The sequence below is a fragment of the Vespa velutina genome, chromosome 22 (assembly GCF_912470025.1).
Source record: "Vespa velutina chromosome 22, iVesVel2.1, whole genome shotgun sequence".
NCBI lineage: Eukaryota > Metazoa > Arthropoda > Insecta > Hymenoptera > Vespidae > Vespa > Vespa velutina.
Genome location: NC_062209.1, coordinates 2,309,554 through 2,329,553, shown reverse-complemented (window position 1 = coordinate 2,329,553; position 20,000 = coordinate 2,309,554). Strand labels below are relative to the sequence as shown.

Genomic DNA, 20,000 nt, shown 5'->3' with positions numbered 1-20,000 from the left:
AGAGAAAGAGAAAGAGGGAAAGGGAGAAAGAGAGAGAGAGAGAGAGAGAGAAAAAGAGCATTGCAGCGATCCATCTAGAGTCTCCCTTCTTTTGCACTATAGCAGCCGCATGGCTCGGATTAGTCAGGACCCCTCTCTCTCTCTCTTTCTCACTCTCACTCACTAACTGTCTCTCTCTCTCTCTCTCTCTCTCTCTCTCTCTCTCTCTCCTTCTCTCTATTCTCTCTTTTCTCTCTTGCATCTCTCGCTCGAAATCCGGCCGTGTTGCGCGCGGATATATTTACCGTCTCGTTAAAATCATTCTCGACGCAAGCTGCCTCTCGATTTGACCCGTTCGCAGCTACAGCGAAATCTACAGCAAGACTGAATTTGTAAATTTTCTATCGAAGTCTTTTATCTCTCTTTCTTTCTTTCTCTCTCTCTCTCTCTCTCTCTCTCTCTCTCTCTCTCTCTCTCTCTCTCTCTCTCTCTCTCTCTCTCTCTCTCTCTCTCTCTCTCTTGTCTTCCTTTTATTTACCAAATTATATATATATATATATATATATCTACTAATAAACGTACATAAATACATAAATATGATGTATGATTGTATGTGCGTATGTGTATGTATATGTAAGTATGGCTGTATGTGTATATATATATATATGTGTGTGTATATATATATATATTGTTAATATAAAAATGTAAATCTACATATGTATGTTTTAATTTCTCTATAACTCTTGTTATTTTTCTTCGACACAGAATAAAATTTCTCACGAACAAATCAAATTTGATATTATCGAATAGCATTGTCCATGTATTAAAGTATAATTTCAAAAAAAAAAAGATCGAAAGATAGCCAACAATAAGCCAAAATTTTGCATTCGTTGTAAAGGATGAATGAATGAATGAATGAATGAATGAATGAATGAAAAAAAAAGAAAAAGAAAAGAAAAGAAGAAGAAGAAAAAATCAATACACTTTAGTCTATTACACGACAGTTTATAATACGCAAGTTCTTTTTCAAATGTTCCCTTCACGTTTTCGAAAGATTTCGAGAGTCCGTGAAAATAAAGAAAAATAAAGGATGATTAATTGGAGGGATTGTATGGAGGGAAGACAAAAGGAAAAAAAAAAAAAAAAAAAAAAAAAATAGGAAAGGATAAAAGAAAAATATACGAAAAGAAAAAAAAAAAAGAAAGGAAAAATAAGAAAGAAAGAAAAAAGAAATGAAAATAAAAATAAAAAGAAAAAGAAAAGAAAGGAAATATTTACTCCGAACTCTTGCACATTCCGCGAGAATACAAAGTTAGATCGTAGGCGGAGATAAATGACTCCGAGGGAGCAAATATAACTTGGCGAGAATGAGCGAAACGTTCGTTGGCAATAGCCATGAGCCAAGCAACAGCCCTCGCGATCCATACCCTAAACTATTCTCTCGTTGATGACTTTTCTCCCATGAGTTTTGATTTTGAAACCAACAACAATCCACGAAATACGATTTCGATTAATCGTTGAATCTTATCTTGATTAAATATAACAAAAAAAAAAAAAAAAACAAAAAAAAACAAAAAACAAAAAAAAAGAAAAGAAGAAATAAATTAATGAAGAAAATAAAAAGCGCTGTTCGTTCAATATTCTACGAGATATTTTTATTTATTAACGAGAAACTAAAAGCATGAAACGATTCGTATGATGAAATAATTCTTTTGTTGTGTAGAAATTATTATTTTTTTTTTTTTTTCCTTTTGTTTTCGTTTCTTTCCCTTTTGTTTAGTTTTTCTTTCTTTTTTTTCTTCTTCTTCTTCTTCTTCTTCTTCTTCTCATAATAAGTATAATAGATATCGAACGCGATACTTTCACGTGTTGCATCGAAACTTTTCTGGAAAGTAGATTAACCCTTTCACTGCTGAAACCGTAATAATACGTTCTGTGAAGTGCGTGTACGCCATATTGAAACCGTAAAGTTTTACAAGGATTCGATTTCTTTTTTTTATTTTCTCTTTCATTTTTTTTTTTTTTCTTTTTCTCCACACCACCCACCCATCCCCTTCTTATCGAAAATATTATCTTGGAATACGTTCGAAGATCGCCAATATACGGATATTCATCTTTGGGAATTATAAGAATTAATGTTAGATTGATATTAATTGACAATCGAAAAATATTAAATATTTAACGCACGAACATATCGTCATAATTAATAGATCTTATTCATCGTGTAATCAATCAACGATGAAACAATTAAACGCGATATACGGTTAATTATTTACAGATTAAAACAGTCAAAATACGTAAATTGATATTAATTAATCGTCTCTCTTTTTTTGTTTGTTTTAATTCCTTTTTCTTTTTTTTTTTTTTTTTTTTTCTACATTATTTTCTTTCTTCCTTCTTAACGTTCCAAAAACTTGAAAGATCATCGACGTTCACACGTATAGGAAATTAAGAGAAAAATTCGCCTTTGAATCGATAACTTTTTTCAAATGAAAAAAGTTCGTACGAGTTCGTCCGAATATTTCGACAATTTTCTTCTCTTAATAATAATAAAAAAAAAAAAAAAAAAAAAAAAAAAAAAAAAAAAAAAAAAAAAAAAAAAAAAACTGTCGGAATTTCACGCGTTCATTTCATGGCGGCCAATTCGAAAGTAATTCATGTACGTATACTTATTCGCATTTATAAAACTATGGAACATTAGAGATCTTTATTGGGCCACTGACTCTCTCATGTTTCTTTTTCTTTTTCTTTTTTTTTTCCCCTTCTTCATCTTCATTATCTTTTGTTTTTTTTTTTTTTGTTTTGTTTCGTTTTATTTCGTTCACTCTAGATAGATGTGTATTCTCGTAGGAATAATCGAAGGAAATCGTACGTACGACTTTCGCGTTAATGCGAAGAAAGTGTGTATGTAATTTATTTTTTCTCTTGTTTTTTTTTTCTTTTTTTTTTTTTTTTTATTTTCCTTAGGATACGCATAATCGACGAAAGTATGAAGGATGAGCAAATCTTTCTCTAGCATATAGATGTTTCTTTTTACTTTATTTATTTTTTTTTTTTTTTTTGCTTTCTTTTCCATTAAAATTCTTACCTTTTACGCATCTACACTCAATCCTCGAGAATTTAAGATATAAAAAAAAAAAAAAATAAATAAATAAATAAATAAAAAAATATAATAACAATAATAATAATAACAATAATAATAATAATAATAATGGAAGGATCTATTAACTTCGACCCTATCAAGTTCGAATCGTTCTAATCTCTACGTTTGCTTTCTTTGTGTCAATATTACATGCGTGTAGGCGTGTCTCGTACAGACACATACACACAAATACACACTCACATATATACATATATATATATATATATACATACATATATACATACATGTATTTCCGGATGGGTGTTTCACCCACGAAGAAGAAATTATCGGAATTCGTGCGAAAGTTCATTTCCTTTCGTCCTCACTAAAGCCAAGTCTTTCTCTCTTTCTCTCTTTCTCTCTTTCTCTATCTCTATCTCCCTCTTTCTCTCTCTCTCTTTTTCTCTCTTTACCTCACTCCCTCTCTCTTTCTCTCTCAGCAGGTCTATAAAAATGTAAATAATGAATTTAATCTCCAAATGGAATGAATGGTCTTACAAAATGATTAATACTAATGTAATCATTAATATTAATGTAATTATAAATGTATTAACAAATGAATTGTTATAATGTATAATAATTTAATAAGTAAACAGTATTATGATTAACGTTATTTGTTTTCTTATTATTTCTGATAATAATATTTTCTTAATATACCTTAGTACATATATATAAATATATACTTTTTTTCTTTTCCCCTAAAAATAAGAGAAAATAATCATGAGCTAAAAATACGTACCGTTTCTCGGGAGAAAAAAAAAAAGAAAAAAAAAAAAAAAAAACTCATTTACGAAATAAATAATTTTATAAAGCGAATAATTTGACTTCCGTCGAATTATGCAACGTTCGTCTTTACGTATGTATATATATAATATCTACGTGTAAGTGTGTCCTATTTTCCGAAACTTTATGAAGGAAACTGTTTGATTCGAAAAAAGAAAAAAAAGAAAGAAAAAAAAAACAGAGAAAAGAAAAAGAAAAATATCATGAGATTTAACAATCTCGCGTAATGAAATACTTTTGCTACGGACACAATGTTTTATGTATTTTAAAAATATGATAACCAGATACGGACGTCCTGAATTGTATATTATTCTGTTAAAGAAAAGAAAAAAGAAAAGAGAGAAGAACGAGTACACAAAAGCAGAAGAATAATTTGCAAAATAAAAAAAAATACGCTTTTTTTTTAATATATATATACATATATATTTTTTTTCTATTGTAAATAATATATAGAGTAAATATTATTCTTGTATAAAAGACCATGTAACTTCTAAATCACATACTTGTATATATATATATATATATATATATATATACAATATATGTGTGCCTATATATTATTTAAATTTTATTTCACTTTATTATCATAAAATTATAGTATTAAAAAAATTTTATTTAAAAAGAGTATAATATAATTATACTAGAGTAATATTTCAATGTAAAAAAAAAAAAAAAAAAAAAAAAAAAAAAAAAAAAAAATTAATAATATAGTATATATAATATATAATATGTACAATAGAATAAGTGATATATTAATGATGAAAAAAAAAAAAAGAAATTGTAGTTATAAAAAAAAAAAGGAAACAAAAATCTGTACATGGGCATAATAAATTTTTAAACAATATTATGTATTCTATTCACGAATTTTCTTATCCCTTTCACAAGGATAACTAAAATAAAGATATATTGTATATATTATTTCTATTTAAGGAACACATATATATTTATATATATATATATATATAGGAAAATGTTGCAGCAAAATTGTAAAGAGATGAGAAAAGCGTGTGGGAGTATTAAATACATACATAGATATGTTAGAGAACGAACAAATCGATATTTCCATGTATCTCCTCGATGAACATTCAAATCGTTTCAAGAGTTCCCCCTTCGTTAATCGTTCAAGTGGAAGTTTTACGTTTCCTTCTAATCAACGTTCATTTGAAGAATAACTAACAATTTAACTAAATACCAATTATAAGTTAAATATCATTAATATGATATCATTATTTCGTTATAATAAATTTTATATTCTATTTTAATTACTAAATTATTAATAAATAAATAAACAAACAAAATGTTATAAATAAATTACCATAATGTTGCTGTAAAGATTAAATTTTTATTTATATGTACGTAAGTTTGCATCTAAATTATATCTAACTAAATTTCATACTTTTAATTACAAAAATAAATCTAATAAAGGAAATGTTTTATATAAGATAATTTAATATAACTATATTATTATCAATGATATATTAGATTTTTTTCATTTATGATAATTAAATTCTCTGCGGTTGAATTTTGTCTATTAAATGTAATACTATCTAATTAAAAATGTAAATCAATAAAGGAAATATTATATATAAGATAGTTTAAAATTAGTACATTATTACCAAAGAGAGATTTCATTTCATTTATTATTACCTATAATAAAAGTTATCTATGTCTGAGTTTTGTCTATTATATTTCATACTCTTAATTAAAGAATAAATTAAAAAACAAAAATGTTATACATAAAATAGATCAAAGTTTCTATATTATTGCCAAAGATATTAAATTTCATACATTGATATTTGTATAGTCTCTCTGTGTCTTAATCTTGGTCAATTAAATTTCATACTTCTAATTAAAAACAAAATCAATAAACAAAATGTTCTAAGTAAAAAAGTTCAAAGTTATTACATTATTATCAAAGAAATATTAGATATCATGCGTCTTAGTTTTACCTATTAAATTTCATACTTATAATTAAAAAAATAAATTAATTGAAACATTAAAATCCTTTACATAAGATAGTTTCAAAGATTATTATTAAATTATAGATTAGATTATATTAAGATAGATATCTGATATAATTTAATGATCTTAAAAGATACTCTTAAGGAAAAAGAAAAGAACAAAAAAGAAATATATATATATATATATATACATAAATAAGACATAAATTATTTTAATATCATATCACCTAATAGGTTATGTTATTATCACATAAAATAGAACTTCCGGAGTTAGTTTTTTCTTCAAGTTTCTCAATGTTTTCTCTATTTTGGATAAATAGATATATACGATATAAAGATAAAACCATTTAAGTATATTTTCCATAATATCTATGTACATCAAGCTAGTTCAAGTACTTGAAAACGACTGTGAGCTTTCAAAGGCTCCGTAAAAACCACTCGTCTGTATTCTTCCCTTGAACGTCGGAGAAACAGAAAGATAGATAGATAGAAAGAGAAAGAGAAAGAGAAAGCGAGAGGGAGAGAGAGAGAGAAAGAGAGAAAGGGAAAGGGAGAGAGAGATAACTTAGTTTTGGTTTCAGGGGGTGACACGTGTTTACACAGACCGTAGCATACGGACTATGTTTTTACGAGCTATGAGAAATATACGACTAAAATTCATGCTTGTAAAATAATAAAATTTGTCTTTGAAATTATTAGAGATAACTTAGATATAGAGTTTAAATATTTAATTCGATGTTCTAATTAAATTCAACTTTCTCGTCGAAAAAAAAAAAAAAAAAAAAAAAAGAAAAGAAAAAATATAACGAAAATTTATCCGAGAAACCAAATAAAAAGAAAAGAAAAAGAAATTTTTGTTAACTACAACCAATCTCTTCGAAATCTCTCCTCGAATATATTTCATTCTTATTTAAATTAAACGTCGAGATACACGAAACGTATTAGAGAATTAATTTCTAAATATAATATTCGATGTTACGATTAGATTCAATTTAATCGTCGAAGATATTTGCGAAAAATTATTCGAGACAAATCAAAATTTTTTTTTTTTTATTATAAACTAATAATTGTCTGAATTTCTTTTTCGACGTTGCCTTTTTTTTTTGCCTTGTTCAAAATGTAAAAAAAAAAAAAAAAAGAAAAGAAAAGACAAGAAAAGAAAAAGAAAAAGGAAAAGAAAAAGCGTGTTTAAAGAACGATTGACCTAAATCGAGCGTGGTATATGATGTATCGTGGTCCAGTCTACTTACGAAATTGTGTATGTGTTTATACACGTACATATACGTATATATATATATATATATATATATATATATGTGCGTGTGTGTGTAAGTGTTATATTAAACGACGTAACTGGTACGAAACAATTTCGTTCGGACAACAAAACAACTCGATTATATACGATTCGTAATAAAACAATGGAGAAGCGTGTCAAAATGTTATTGTCAAAGCGTTAAAGGTCATATCTTACATCTTTTTAACCGATAAGAACGAATTTGTCTCGTGAAAGAAAAGAAAAATTAGAAAAATATATTAAATCCGATATCGAAGCACGGAATTAAAAAAATTTTTTTTTTTTTTTTTTTTTTTTTTTTTTATTTAATGAATAATCGTCATTCACAAATCTGTCAAATCGAACTCGAATGGAATATTCTTAGGAAAGATATATACCTTCGATTATATCTTTGACAAAATTTTTAAATGTGTCAGGAAAAAAAGAAAAAAAGATAATGAAATAAGTAAAAAAGAAAGGGGGAAAAACAAAAAAAAAAAAAAAATAAAAAAAATAAAAAAAAATAACGACGTTTCACAACGAGCTTTTCAATTAAAGTAAGAAAGGGTTGAGCCTTACGCCATGTTTTCTCAAAAATGAATAAACTTTAAACAAAATGGCTCGACTTCGAAATCAAATTTTTTCACAAAATTAATCTCTTTTCTTTCTTTATTATTCAACGACGATACTAAGAAAAGAAAAAAAAAAAAAGAATCTATGTAAATCCGTTCTCGATTTATCGAAACAAAGAAATACGAATATTAATAATAACAATAATAACAATAATAACAACAACAACAACAACGATAATAAATAAAAAAAATTATGTTTTCATTTATCATTTGGGCGAATGGAAGATTCGAAAATTCGACAGTTAAAGGAAACCATTCGTTCGATCGATAATATCCCAATGGTTATCTAGAAGGGCGAGGGACGATAATGTCTTTCTTGAAATAGAGGGGAAACTAGACAACTATTCATCCATCCATTCATTCGTATATACGTTCGTTCGTCGTTCGTTCGTTCGTTCGTTCGTTCGTTCGTTCGTCCATCCATCCATCTATCCATCCATTCGCACGACGAGCCCGTACGACCGAAATCGATAAGGTACAGTCTACTACAACGAACGACAACGAAAAAAAGAATATTGGTTATGTAGATTTAAAACTTACTGTGCAAACATTCGTTCATTTTCCTAATCCATGTACGATTTTTCCTTCAATTGATTTCACCACTTCAATACGAAGAAGTAAACGAGCGAATGGTGGGGAAATGCTCGTCGTTATTCGTCCACAGGACTCTTCTTTCTTCCTTCTTACAGATAGAAGAATAAGAAAAAAAAAAGAAAAAAAAAAAGAAACGAAAGAAATAGTTTTGGTTTGGTCCTTGTCCCCTTCGTTCGATGTTTATACAAAGGATTTGTGTATTTTCTTTTTTTTTTTTTTTTTCTTCTTCTTTTTTTGTTTTACGAATAAGAAAACTAACACGAACGAGATAACACGTAATTGCGATATATATATATGTGTATATATATATATATATATAATTTTTTCTTTTTTTCTCTTTATTATAATATGAGATTTATATGGAAGCACTACCGGATTCTATTGTCGTGTCGTGCTTCTTCCTTCTCTCAAGATTCCTTAATGTTCGTTGTACAAACTGCAGCAACGCCGCAGCGACGACTGCCGGCGATCACCAACCAGCCCTATACACTAACACCCCCTTCTCCCACCATAGATTGCTTGCAACCAACGTTGAAACGAAATTTCCCATTGAATTTGAATTACGCGCTGTTTTTATACTACGATGTTTAAAAGGCGCGTAAACAGCGCCACATTTCAAAATCCATTCGAATTTAATTTCGATTAACTTTTTATTTACTAGTTTTTTATTTATTTCTTTTTCTTTTTTTTTTTTTTTATTTTTTCCCTAATACGTTTAATCGCACGATCGTTTATTGAATTCTTCAATATTATTTCTTTAACATTTGAAAAGTAATAATTTTCTAACATATTAGTTAAATCAATTCTAATGAAGTGTTATATATATATATATATATACATATATATATTTACATAAACATATACATAATTTTAATTATTAAATTACAATTGAAATTATCAAACGCTTTTTTCTTTTTTCTTTTTTTTTTTTTTTTTTTTTTGAAATGAGAAACATAACTCTGTTTTCAATAAATATTTGTGATCAATTCAATATTGTTTAAAATCTTTCATAGACGCTGTCAATTTCATCAATGCTTTTTGCATTTCTCTTCTTTGATTATCATTTTTAAAGCTGTTCCACATTTTTTCCAACTTCTTCTGCTGGTACGTCTAATAGAGATACAACAATATAATATTTGAATTTGCTTTAAACACATTTCACATTGTATCGTATAATAAATATAAAACTTACTCTTACAAAAATAAAACAATGTTTTATAGTTGCACTGACATAAATAATATTTATTGTTACAGCTCGACCATCGACATCGCTTATCAATGGTATCGAATTTAATATAAATTTATGCGGTCCATGTCTACTTTTAATAAGTGCTATTCTTGTTTGTGCGTTACAATATTTTGCTGCAAAAACAAAAGAATGATCTTGCATATAAATAATTATATGTAACATTGATTATTATATGGAATTACCTTGAAAACCAGCTTTTATTGCGGCCGATCCAAAATCTCCATATAACTGTTGTACTTTTTCCTGAATAGCATTCTGTAATGCCGTTGACTTCAACGTTAATGCTTTGTCATTTTCAATTTTAGGTACTATTTCAACTGCGATATACCTATAATGTAAAAAAATATTAATATTATATAATAATAAATCATATGTTGTTTCATGAATAAAGTATTATATGTGAACGTTTATTTATATTAAATACTTAACCTATATAAATGTACTTAACCTATAAATTACATTTATTTACCTGTTTTTAAAACGAACCATTATAAATATCATATATTTTATATCTTTAAAATATAATGGATAAATCACGCATATAATACAATTTATTAAATATAATAATCAATTATATTTATATTTTTACACTTAGTTATAAATATGAGAAACTTGAATTTATTATCTTGATCTATCAAGTTGTTTAATGGTTAGGTCAATAATAGACGCACATGCTTATTGCACACGTGGCTTTCTTGAAGAACGTACGATAGTGAAAGCCATTATAATTAATAACATTGTATCTGTATAATTATTTTTACATTTATAATACGTTTATGTAAAAGTTTTCTTATAAATAACATTTTATCTTCATATGTTATTAATAAATTATTAAGTACAGAAAATAACGAAGGGAATAATCCATAACAACGTTGCATAAAAAGATGATGTTATTGAGAGTCAAGGTAACATGTAGAGAATGTCAATTTTTTATACAGTGATGCATAACAGTTTACTACGTAAACGTCACTCATATCTTATCTTGAAAGTAAGTAAAATACATATAATATATCTTAAGACAAACCTAAGTCACAGTAATTCTTACTTTGATAAGATGTGTATAAAAATGTAAATGATGTTGCATTTAATAATTCAAATATATAATATTTGTAATATTGTATGATCTTTAATGGTATTAATTATTTATTAAACTTTTGTTGAATTAAAACAAAAAAATATTTCATCTATGTCAATTAATATTTTTATAATGATTCATTATATTATAATTTAATTTTTAATTGTATAACTTCCTACATTATGTTTTGCTAAGGTCAACATTATCTCAGGGTCATATGACATTAAAATCTAAATACATGATTAGAGCATGCTTCTTTCAACTGATAACCATATAAGTTATTGCTTAAAATTCATAATGATTCTTCTCTGTACAGAATATTCAGTTGGCTTTTATTAACAATACAATATTCTTAAGTACAGAAATTTGAGGAAATAAAATCATGAACTATTTTGTGGGCGTTGATGTAGGAACCGGAAGTGCAAGAGCTGCATTAGTTTCTTTAAATGGCAAAATTATAAAAGTTGCAGTATGCCCTCTTGAGATTTTTAATCCTGTGAAAGATTTTTATGAACAATCTTCTGATAATATTTGGACTGCTGTCTGTAAAGTAGTAAAGGTAAGTAATTGCTATTAATAATTTTAAATTAGTATATTTTTAAATGGTACTCTATGTTCGTTTTTATTTTATTTGTTTTTTTTTTTTTTAGACAGTTGCAGAAGGCACTTCAATTAATAATATTAAAGGTATTGGATTTGATGCTACTTGTTCTTTAGTAGCCATAGACAAAAATGGATTACCAATCAGCGTTAGTCCATCAGGTAAAAAAATAATTAGACAATTAGACAAATGAACATTTATAAATAACATTTTTTACTCATAAATAATATTTCTAGGAAAAGATAAACAAAATGTTATACTTTGGATGGATCATAGAGCTCAAAAAGAAGCAGATTTTATTAATTGTCTTAGGCATGATATACTTTGTTACGTAGGTGGGAAAGTTTCTTTAGAAATGCAAACTCCTAAAATGCTTTGGCTTAAAAACAATTTACCATTGTCTTGGAATCGCGCGGCATTACTTTTTGATCTTCCAGATTTTCTTACTTGGAAAGCAACTGGTTCTGAATCGAGGTAATGATATTTTGTTTTTCTATTTTTTCTTTTTTTGTTAATTAAAATATTATAAAAATTCTTACGTGTGCGTGCATTTTTTTTTTTTCTTTATATTTATAGATCTTTATGTTCTTTGGTTTGTAAGTGGAATTATTATGCTGAACCAGGTGTAAATGGTTGGAAGGAAGACTTTTTTAATCAAATTGGTTTACAAGATCTTAAAGAAAATAATTGGAGTAAATTAGGTATTATTAATCTCTCTGATATCTCATATAATATTATACTAAATTCTTATGTCATGCTATAAAATAAATGAAAGTATTATTTTTCTAAAGGTAATAAGGTAAAAGCACCTGGAGAACCGGTTGGTCAAGGATTATCTGCAAAAGCAGCATTAGAGTTAGGACTTTTAAAGGGAACAGCGGTGGGTACTTCCCTTATTGACGCACATGCTGGTGGACTTGGTATGATAGGTTGTACAGTTCCTGGCATATCTAATAAATTATCTAGCCGATTAGGTATGTAAAATATTAAATAAAATAAAAAATTCAACATGTATTTATATATTTTGAAGATGGATAAAATTTTATTACAAAATTGCAGCACTTATATGCGGTACATCAACATGTCACATGGCTGTAAATGAAAATAAAATATTTATTAATGGTATTTGGGGACCTTATTATAGTGCTATGATTCCTGGCTTATGGCTTCACGAAGGTGGTCAAAGTGCAACTGGAAAATTACTTGACCATGTGATTGACACACATCCTGCTACTCCTAAGATCCTTAAATCTTTAGAAAATAATATGTAATTATCAAAGCATTAATGATTAATATTACAGTATGTATAGTACATAACTGTATACAGATATAGTAATAACATTATTTATTACAGGCACATTCAACAATATTTATCTGGATTATTGCAAACTATGGCAAATAAAAAGAATATAAAAAATGTATCCTATTTAACAAAATACGTTCATGTTTGGCCCGATTTCCATGGAAATCGTTCTCCTCTTGCTGATCCAACGCTCAAAGGAATGGTAAATAATTAATGAATAATTAAAATTTATATTATAATTAAATAATACGTATAATTTCTTTTAATTAAGGTTTCAGGTCTCTCTTTATCAGTGGATGAGGAAAACTTAGCAATATTATATCTAGCTACGATACAAGCATTGACGGTACAATGTAAAATTTTGATTTTACAAGCATATTTCATCTAATAATTGTATTTATATATATATATATATATATATATATATATATATTTTTTTTTCTCCTTTTTATTATTATTATTATTATTATTATTATTTCAGTATGGTACGAAATATATCTTGGAAACTTTGATAGCCGCTGGTTATGAAATCGAAAGTATATTAATTTGCGGTGGTCTTAGTCAGAATCCATTGTTTGTTCAAATTCAAGCTGATGTTTTGGCTTTACCTGTACTTTGTCCTAAAGAAAAGGAATCAGTTTTAATAGGTGCAGCTATTCTTGGATCATATGCCGCAAGGGAATTTGTTTCTATGAACGCTGCTATAAAGTCAATGGGAGGTGAAGCACAAGTTATACAACCTCAAACTGAATGTTACAAGTAAGTATTATTTATTATTTATCATTTATTTTGATCTTGAATGTGGTTTTTTTTTTTTTGTTTTTTTTAATTGCAAAACTTTTTTCTCATTGTAGATATCATTTACGAAAATACGAGGTTTTTAAAAGAATGGTCCAAGATCAGAGAGATTATGATAAATTTATGAATGAAGAAATAAATACCTGATCTGCATATTATCTATTAATTAGCATTTAATAATGCATAACGTTATTGCTATTACAATGAAACTTATGTAAGTAATCATATATCGTGTAAAAACAAAAAAAAAAAAAAAAAAAAAGAAAAGATATTTTATATTACCTTTATATGTATTATGTGCAAATCTTTGTAGATCTTTTGTACTTATATGTAAAATAAAAAAATATATATATGTGTATATATATATATATATATATATATATAGAATACAATATATAGTTATATTTATTTTTATCACAAATTACATTTTGTAATATAAAGAATGTGTGCTTATCATGTGCTTAACAATTTTTAATACATTTCTATGTACTTAATTTACTAATTTATATAGTAAAAAAAAAACATAATCATAACAGTATTGCTACAAATTTCATCTTTGAAAAAAATATCAAAAGTCCCTTAATGAGAACATTTTATTTTAAAAATATCGAGTAGTAAGAATAGGCGTCTCTAATATCATTATACAAGTCTAAAAAACAATAGTAACGTACTTTGGTAGAATTCAGTGGAATCTTCATGCATTACGTTTTCAGAAATCAAATGATTATTATTTGTTTAATATATAAATTGAAGAGGAATATTTTTGGTGAAAATTTAAATCTTTATTAAAACATAAAAAGTGGAAATAAATATAGAATATGAAAAATCAATAGGAATATATGGAAGCAATAATTTCTTTTCTTTTTTTTTTTTTTTTTTTTTTTTCTATCACAACAATAGTTCTTCATATAAGTTATTCCATCCATAACTTAATCCAAGAACTTATAATTTCTCTTGGTTTTCTTTCATGATTAAGGAAAACTTATCCTGCTACCACGCATGTACAATTATATTTGTTATAATACTGGTAAAATGCTTTGGATATGATGCTACTTATGTTCACAAAAAAAGTATTATCTCAGATTCAATGTTTTTTTTTTTTTTTTTTTTTTTTTCAATTATAAGAAAAATTGCCAATAATAATTTTTATCATTTCTTTTATATCAAAATATTTCATATGTCGATTGAAATGATACTTCGATACATTTAAATTCAAAATCTTTTAAGATATTTCCTTTTTACCAATACACATGAACATTAATAAAGAAAAAAAAAAAAAAAAAAAAAAAAAGAAGAAGAAAAAAGTATACATGAATTAAAACAAAAAAAAAAAGCAATAATGTATTTCATATTATTGTATTAAAGTATCTGGAAATATTCCATTACCATCAACATCATCAGTCTTCTGATGGAATCTGTACAAATCATCAACTGTATCTATGATATTATGTTAAATCAAAATGATAAATATCATTGGAACATTACGTACATAAAAATACAATCTAAGACTTAATCAAAATAAAGATAATTTCTTTTTTTAATCTTGTATAATGATATATAGCTATAAGATGTCAACAATTGTTTTAAAGATACAATTTAATATACAAAATTCCAAAAATTAATTGGAAGACATGTAGCATATGTGTTTACCATGAATGATAGTAAATTTATACTATCCATAAGACAACATTTTATATAAAATATATCATTAATTTGCGAATAACCATCTCCACAAAAGTGTTAAAGTGCTGATAGAATATTTCAAAAACATTTGTTTTTTTTTTTTTTTTTTCTTTTTTTTTATCTATCTTTTATGATTCTAAAAATTTTTTTGCTAATATTGTAAAAAGTTTTTCTTTTTAAATATTAACTCTCATTATCCTATTTAGAAAATATTTTGTGCCATTTCATTATAATCTGTATTAAAATCTATACAGACCGTAATATTTAAAAAACATTATTACCATATATTCTAAAAATGTTAACTTTTGATTATTCATCCAAAAATATTTGCCTTCTGTATAACAGTAATATCCAAATTATTAATAGTAAGGGAAATAACAATGATAATATAAAAGAATAAATTCAATAGAATTGATGAATGATTCAAATTCAAGAAAATCGAAAACATTCAGCTATATGATTTAACATGTATTGAAATGCCGTTGAAGGCGAAGAGCCAAATCTTTGTCTCCATAGATACCTTGATATTATATGTTGACCCAATGTATGGGTAGTTTCTTGAATTTCTTCACATATTTCTACTCCCGTTTGCCAAATAGTTTCTTAAAAAAAAAAAGGAAAGAAAAAAAAAAAAGAAGAAAAAAAAAAAAAGGAGAAAACAGAAAGAAAAAAAGAACAAATAGACGATGTGATAAATAAATTTGCAGTGAAATACATGGAAGAAAAAAAAAAAAAAAAGAAAAAAAAAGAAAGAAAAAGAAAAAAATTATAAGAAAAGAATTTACCTAAATTCTCAAGAAGTTTACCCTTTCCTGGGGGATCAAATTTTTGTAATTGTTCAACGCTAATAACTTTATATTGCTTTAATTCTAATAATGATTCATAGCTACAGCAACGAGCTTTATTATTAGCTATAATATAACTTCCAGGTACTGTGTGCCGTGTTATTTCTTTCAAGGCCTCATCGACCATACTACATTTACTAACATCCTTTTTTATATTATCCATTTTGATTGGCTGAAAATGTAATATTGATGTAAGAGGGAAAAAAGAAAGAAAAAAAAAAAGAAAAAAGAAAAAAGAAAGAAATGTAAAAATACATTTAACGTTAACTCTTTTACCTCTGGAATTGCTTCTATCATATGTAACCACATACGGGGTGGCAAAGTATTTGCTTCTGCTATACATACTATAGTATGAGAATTATTGTTACGTTTTTTATTAGTACTTGTATCTATATAATTTCTAGTCATACAACCCCCTGGGAATTCATCAACGATTACTATTGTACTCTTATCCCCAAGAATCCAATCTTCTGGATGGCTCATCACATACGTTTCTGAAACTTCATCGCATCTTTCATAGACTTTCTTAACTATATGAGTTTTAATATCTGAAAATATATTGTAACAATTCTTAATATACTTTTTTTTTTATTATAGATATTCGACATTAAAAATTGTAAACATTATTAAAACTATTAACCAAGATAAGAGGCAGCATCCTCATATGAAATCTTTTGACACCATCCTAATATCAATTGAAGGCACAATTTTAAATCACATTTTATCCCTAAAAAGAAGGACTTCTCTCTGATAGATTGTTTTTTAGTACAATCAGGACAAGTCCAATTATATTTATCAACTATCCTGGCAGGATTCCAAACCAAACTTCTTCCTTTACAATCCAAATGAGGACAATTTGAAACGGTACGAATTAAGCTCATTTCTTTTAACCAACTACATAACTCTCCTTCGTGACCTTGTTGTAACATTGGACGTACGACAACATCAAAATATCCTCCTTGATCCCCAAAATGGTCCGAACAGTCTCTGTTATATATAAATAAATTATTAATATCAAACAAGGGTATATATATATATATATATACAAATATAAAGATAAACTTTCAAATATGTTTTAAATTTCACAAGTATTAAAATAAAAAAAATTTTTGATTTCAAATATCTTAATCCATTATTATCATTATTATCATCATTACTATTATTATTATTATTTTTATTATTATGCTTATTAAACATATTATTTACCAACAAATAAATCAATTTTATAAACCTAATATTATAAATCAGTGTTATATATGTTTATATACAAAATCTTTAAATACAAAATCTTTCTACAACCATCCTACTACATATTTGTATATATAAGCTATTTGAAGTTAGGGAGAATACAAGGGGGTGAAAAAAATCAATATAGAAGTCATTCTTAATCAAGGTCCATGAATTTCATTCATAATGCTATTACTCTATGCTAATCGACTTTACTAATTTATCATATTATGTAAACGTGATCATAAAGGAGAAAAAGGGAGAGAGAGAAAGAGAGAGAGAGAGAGAGAGAAAGTGAAACAGAGAGAGAAAGAGAAAAATCATTAACATACAAAGTGTATGTAAACAAATGCAGCTTGTCACGCACCGCATGCAACAAGTATCGTTCGAACAATCTAAAGCATTTAATCTCTATATAATTACCTTGCTGTTTTCACTTTCGCATTTTTCATCTTTCACATTCGTTCTTATATTATGTACTCGTAACTATACAAAAATACACCGAATTTAATTTAACATAATATATAAACAATGTGAAAAACGTAAGGAGACAGAGAAAAAGAGAGAAAAAAAAGATAGAAAGAGAGAGAGAGAGAGAGAGAGAGAAATAGATAGATAGAGAGAGAAACAGAGAGACAGAGAAAAAAAAAGGAAAAACGGAAAAAAAAAACAATCAAAACCACTACTGTCTAGTTGGGACAGAAGGGATTTCTACTAACTTCAACTACAGCGTTATTCAACTACCATCCGATCTATGCGCCGTCTGGTGTTACTTTTAACAATTATACTCGATTGTTTTCATCGATTGATTGCATAATCGATCGATAAAAATATATATACGAGAGAAATAATATATGTTAAGTGTTTAATGTGATTTCAATTAATCATAAAACACGTCACAGTATTTTTCTTTATTATAAATGTTTTGTTTACGTTTTAAGGTACGAAGAAAAAATTGCTTCTTGGTATATGTTTTATCGTTCGTCCATGTATCCAGCATTCTTTCTCGATGACAGAAAATTAATTATAATAGATATGTGATATATATATACGTATGCTTCGATGATATACACAAGGTGACGATAATACGCATGCGTGTTCAAAGTACTCGATTATTTCGACGTAACCAATCAGCGTTCTTTCGAATTCGTACGTGCTGAATAGTTAGTAATGAAGCTTTGTCCTCCTATTAATTACAGATGATTATGGGAAAAATCAACTTTCTATTTCGAATTTTTAATTAATTTTACGATATCACTTTCCTAGTCTATTAACGATGCTCCAATAAATAATTTTCTATTAAAATGATATGTCAAATTGTATTTTTGTCAATGGTAATATAGATTCCAGATTTACCATTAGTCGGTACGAAAGAAAATCTATTTATTCTCAGTCGATAATCAAAAATGTTAGACGTATTTTCTTTCGAAAGAATTGCGAATAATCATTTTATACTTTTTATTCTGATTCCAGTCGACGTATAAATATGTTTGAGTTTTGGTAAAAAAGTTGTGAAAATTTCGTGGATTTTATACCTTGTGCGCGTGTACCTTTTTCGAAAGAAAAATACTATCATTATTTCTATCGACTGGAAGAGCTTAATTAAAAAAAAATAAAAAAAAAAAAGGCATCTCGATTACTTTAGTAATCATCACATGTGTACAATAATTATGTCATTATATAAAACAGAAAATACGAAGAATTCCTTTTTTTTTAAAACAGTTCGCTGTACGTATTATTATAGATCGTAACACGTGCGGACATTGGAAATGATTTGAAGTAATTAAAGATGCATTGAATGATCGAATACTTTGCATTTTTTTCTGTTTTTTTTTTTTTTTATTTTTTATTAATTTTTTTCCGTTTTTTTTTTATTACGAACATGTTTTACAAAGCAAAATCGTGTGATGGTGGTAGTGGTGAATGTTGGGTGGAGGCTGAAGAGAACTACAAGAGTTAGTGTCGCTGGGTACAATTTAATAAGGTTTTCGGAGGAGTGCAGATATAAGGACATCGGCACGTTGATATAAAAAGTACTCTTTAAGAGATAGCGTGAGGATTTTTAGGCCGGCACATTCATTCAACCATTTTCTTAATTTTTTTTTTGTCTTTTTTCTCTTCTTTCTTTTTTTTTTTTTTTTTTTGCTTTTTTTCTTTTCTTTTCTTTTGTTGTTTCACACATACACACGAATATACTGCACTTTCATATGTATGCATTTAAGAGTAACCCCTTTGAGAAGAAGCTTTGGATTTTGTTTTTCTTTCCTTTTCTTTTTTTTTTTTTTTTTGCTAGTTTGCTTTAACATGCCCGATATTTTGTATTTCTCGATGTATACTTATAAAAAAAATACCACGATAAACGACGTGACAAATTCTGTACAATTTCTTTTCGCATCTCGACACGTTTTTTTCGTCTACTTTTTTTTTTTTCCTCTTCTTTTTTTCTTTTTTCTTTTGTTTTTTTTTTTTTTTGTTTTTTTTTTCTTTTCTTAATTTTACTTATTATTTCATTTTATTTTTCTTTTCTTTGATTGGTACATATTCTTTCTTTTTCTTTTGTTTTTTTTTTTTTTTTTTTATTTTGTCCTTTGCTAAAAATACAAATTAAATACGTCATATATTTTTTTCCATTAATAACATTGCTACCTTCAGGTCCACGATTTTGTTGACGATTAGAAGAATTTGGCCGGTGTCGCGTATTTATCCCGCGTGAATGCATATATCTAACGGTGTCATGATTTCTAAAAACGCATGCACGTTGATCAGCATCGATAAACATTAAATCTCTTACTACACAACTTTTGTCGATCCTATGAAGAGAGGAGAATGTGCTTAGGTACGAATTTCATATAATC

General features: G+C 26.7%; 4 protein-coding genes across 15 annotated transcripts in view; 1 reads left to right on the top strand and 3 right to left on the bottom strand.

Moving 5' to 3' along the window:
• The window catches only part of LOC124956530 (serine/threonine-protein kinase pakE), a 33,146-nt gene extending 24,702 nt beyond the window's left edge, over positions 1-8,444 (bottom strand). For 5 of the 6 annotated variants that reach the window (XR_007103284.1, XM_047512470.1, XM_047512472.1 and 2 more), the window contains exon 1: positions 8,311-8,438. Coding sequence is in view for 4 of the 6 variants with exons in the window: in XM_047512470.1 (XP_047368426.1) it covers positions 8,311-8,329 (19 nt within the window). In the remaining 2 variants the exon portion in view is untranslated. Of the gene's footprint in view, positions 1-8,310 lie in introns of all 6 variants that reach the window. The other variant, XM_047512471.1, reaches the window with a different exon arrangement.
• A 221-nt stretch (positions 8,445-8,665) lies between these two features.
• Positions 8,666-10,518, bottom strand: LOC124956539 (ribonuclease P/MRP protein subunit POP5). 2 transcript variants are annotated; one of them, XM_047512493.1, is made up of 4 exons: positions 10,083-10,518; positions 9,796-9,941; positions 9,563-9,726; positions 8,666-9,474 (listed from the first exon to the last, which is right to left on the bottom strand). In XM_047512493.1, exons 1-4 carry the CDS (start codon positions 10,112-10,114, stop codon positions 9,352-9,354), a joined length of 465 nt encoding a protein of 154 aa, XP_047368449.1. In that variant the 5' UTR covers positions 10,115-10,518; the 3' UTR covers positions 8,666-9,351. The 2 variants fall into 2 exon arrangements, with proteins under 2 accessions (XP_047368449.1, XP_047368448.1); XM_047512492.1 differs by having other exon boundaries at positions 9,557-9,726; positions 10,083-10,483.
• LOC124956533 (FGGY carbohydrate kinase domain-containing protein) lies at positions 10,273-13,696 on the top strand. Of its 3 annotated transcripts, none has more exons than XM_047512480.1 (11): positions 10,274-10,601; positions 11,051-11,247; positions 11,339-11,450; positions 11,526-11,763; positions 11,866-11,990; positions 12,081-12,263; positions 12,349-12,556; positions 12,644-12,794; positions 12,864-12,938; positions 13,074-13,351; positions 13,447-13,696. In XM_047512480.1, exons 2-11 carry the CDS (start codon positions 11,071-11,073, stop codon positions 13,535-13,537), a joined length of 1,638 nt encoding a protein of 545 aa, XP_047368436.1. In that variant the 5' UTR covers positions 10,274-10,601; positions 11,051-11,070; the 3' UTR covers positions 13,538-13,696. The 3 variants fall into 3 exon arrangements, with proteins under 3 accessions (XP_047368437.1, XP_047368436.1, XP_047368435.1); XM_047512479.1 differs by having other exon boundaries at positions 10,275-10,601; positions 11,005-11,247; positions 13,447-13,695; XM_047512481.1 differs by lacking the exon at positions 13,447-13,696 and having other exon boundaries at positions 10,273-10,601; positions 11,005-11,247; positions 12,864-12,985; positions 13,074-13,118.
• An 81-nt stretch (positions 13,697-13,777) lies between these two features.
• Positions 13,778-20,000, bottom strand: part of LOC124956535 — a 6,505-nt gene continuing 282 nt past the window's right edge. Inside the window, exons 1-6 of one of the 4 annotated variants that reach the window (XM_047512484.1) lie at positions 17,865-18,012; positions 17,569-17,631; positions 16,559-16,905; positions 16,195-16,466; positions 15,859-16,090; positions 13,778-15,675 (exon numbers count right to left, since the gene is read on the bottom strand). In XM_047512484.1, the coding sequence (XP_047368440.1) occupies positions 15,503-15,675; positions 15,859-16,090; positions 16,195-16,466; positions 16,559-16,905; positions 17,569-17,597 (1,053 nt within the window). In that variant the 5' untranslated portion in view covers positions 17,598-17,631; positions 17,865-18,012 and the 3' untranslated portion in view covers positions 13,778-15,502. The other 3 variants (XM_047512487.1, XM_047512485.1, XM_047512483.1) reach the window with 3 other exon arrangements.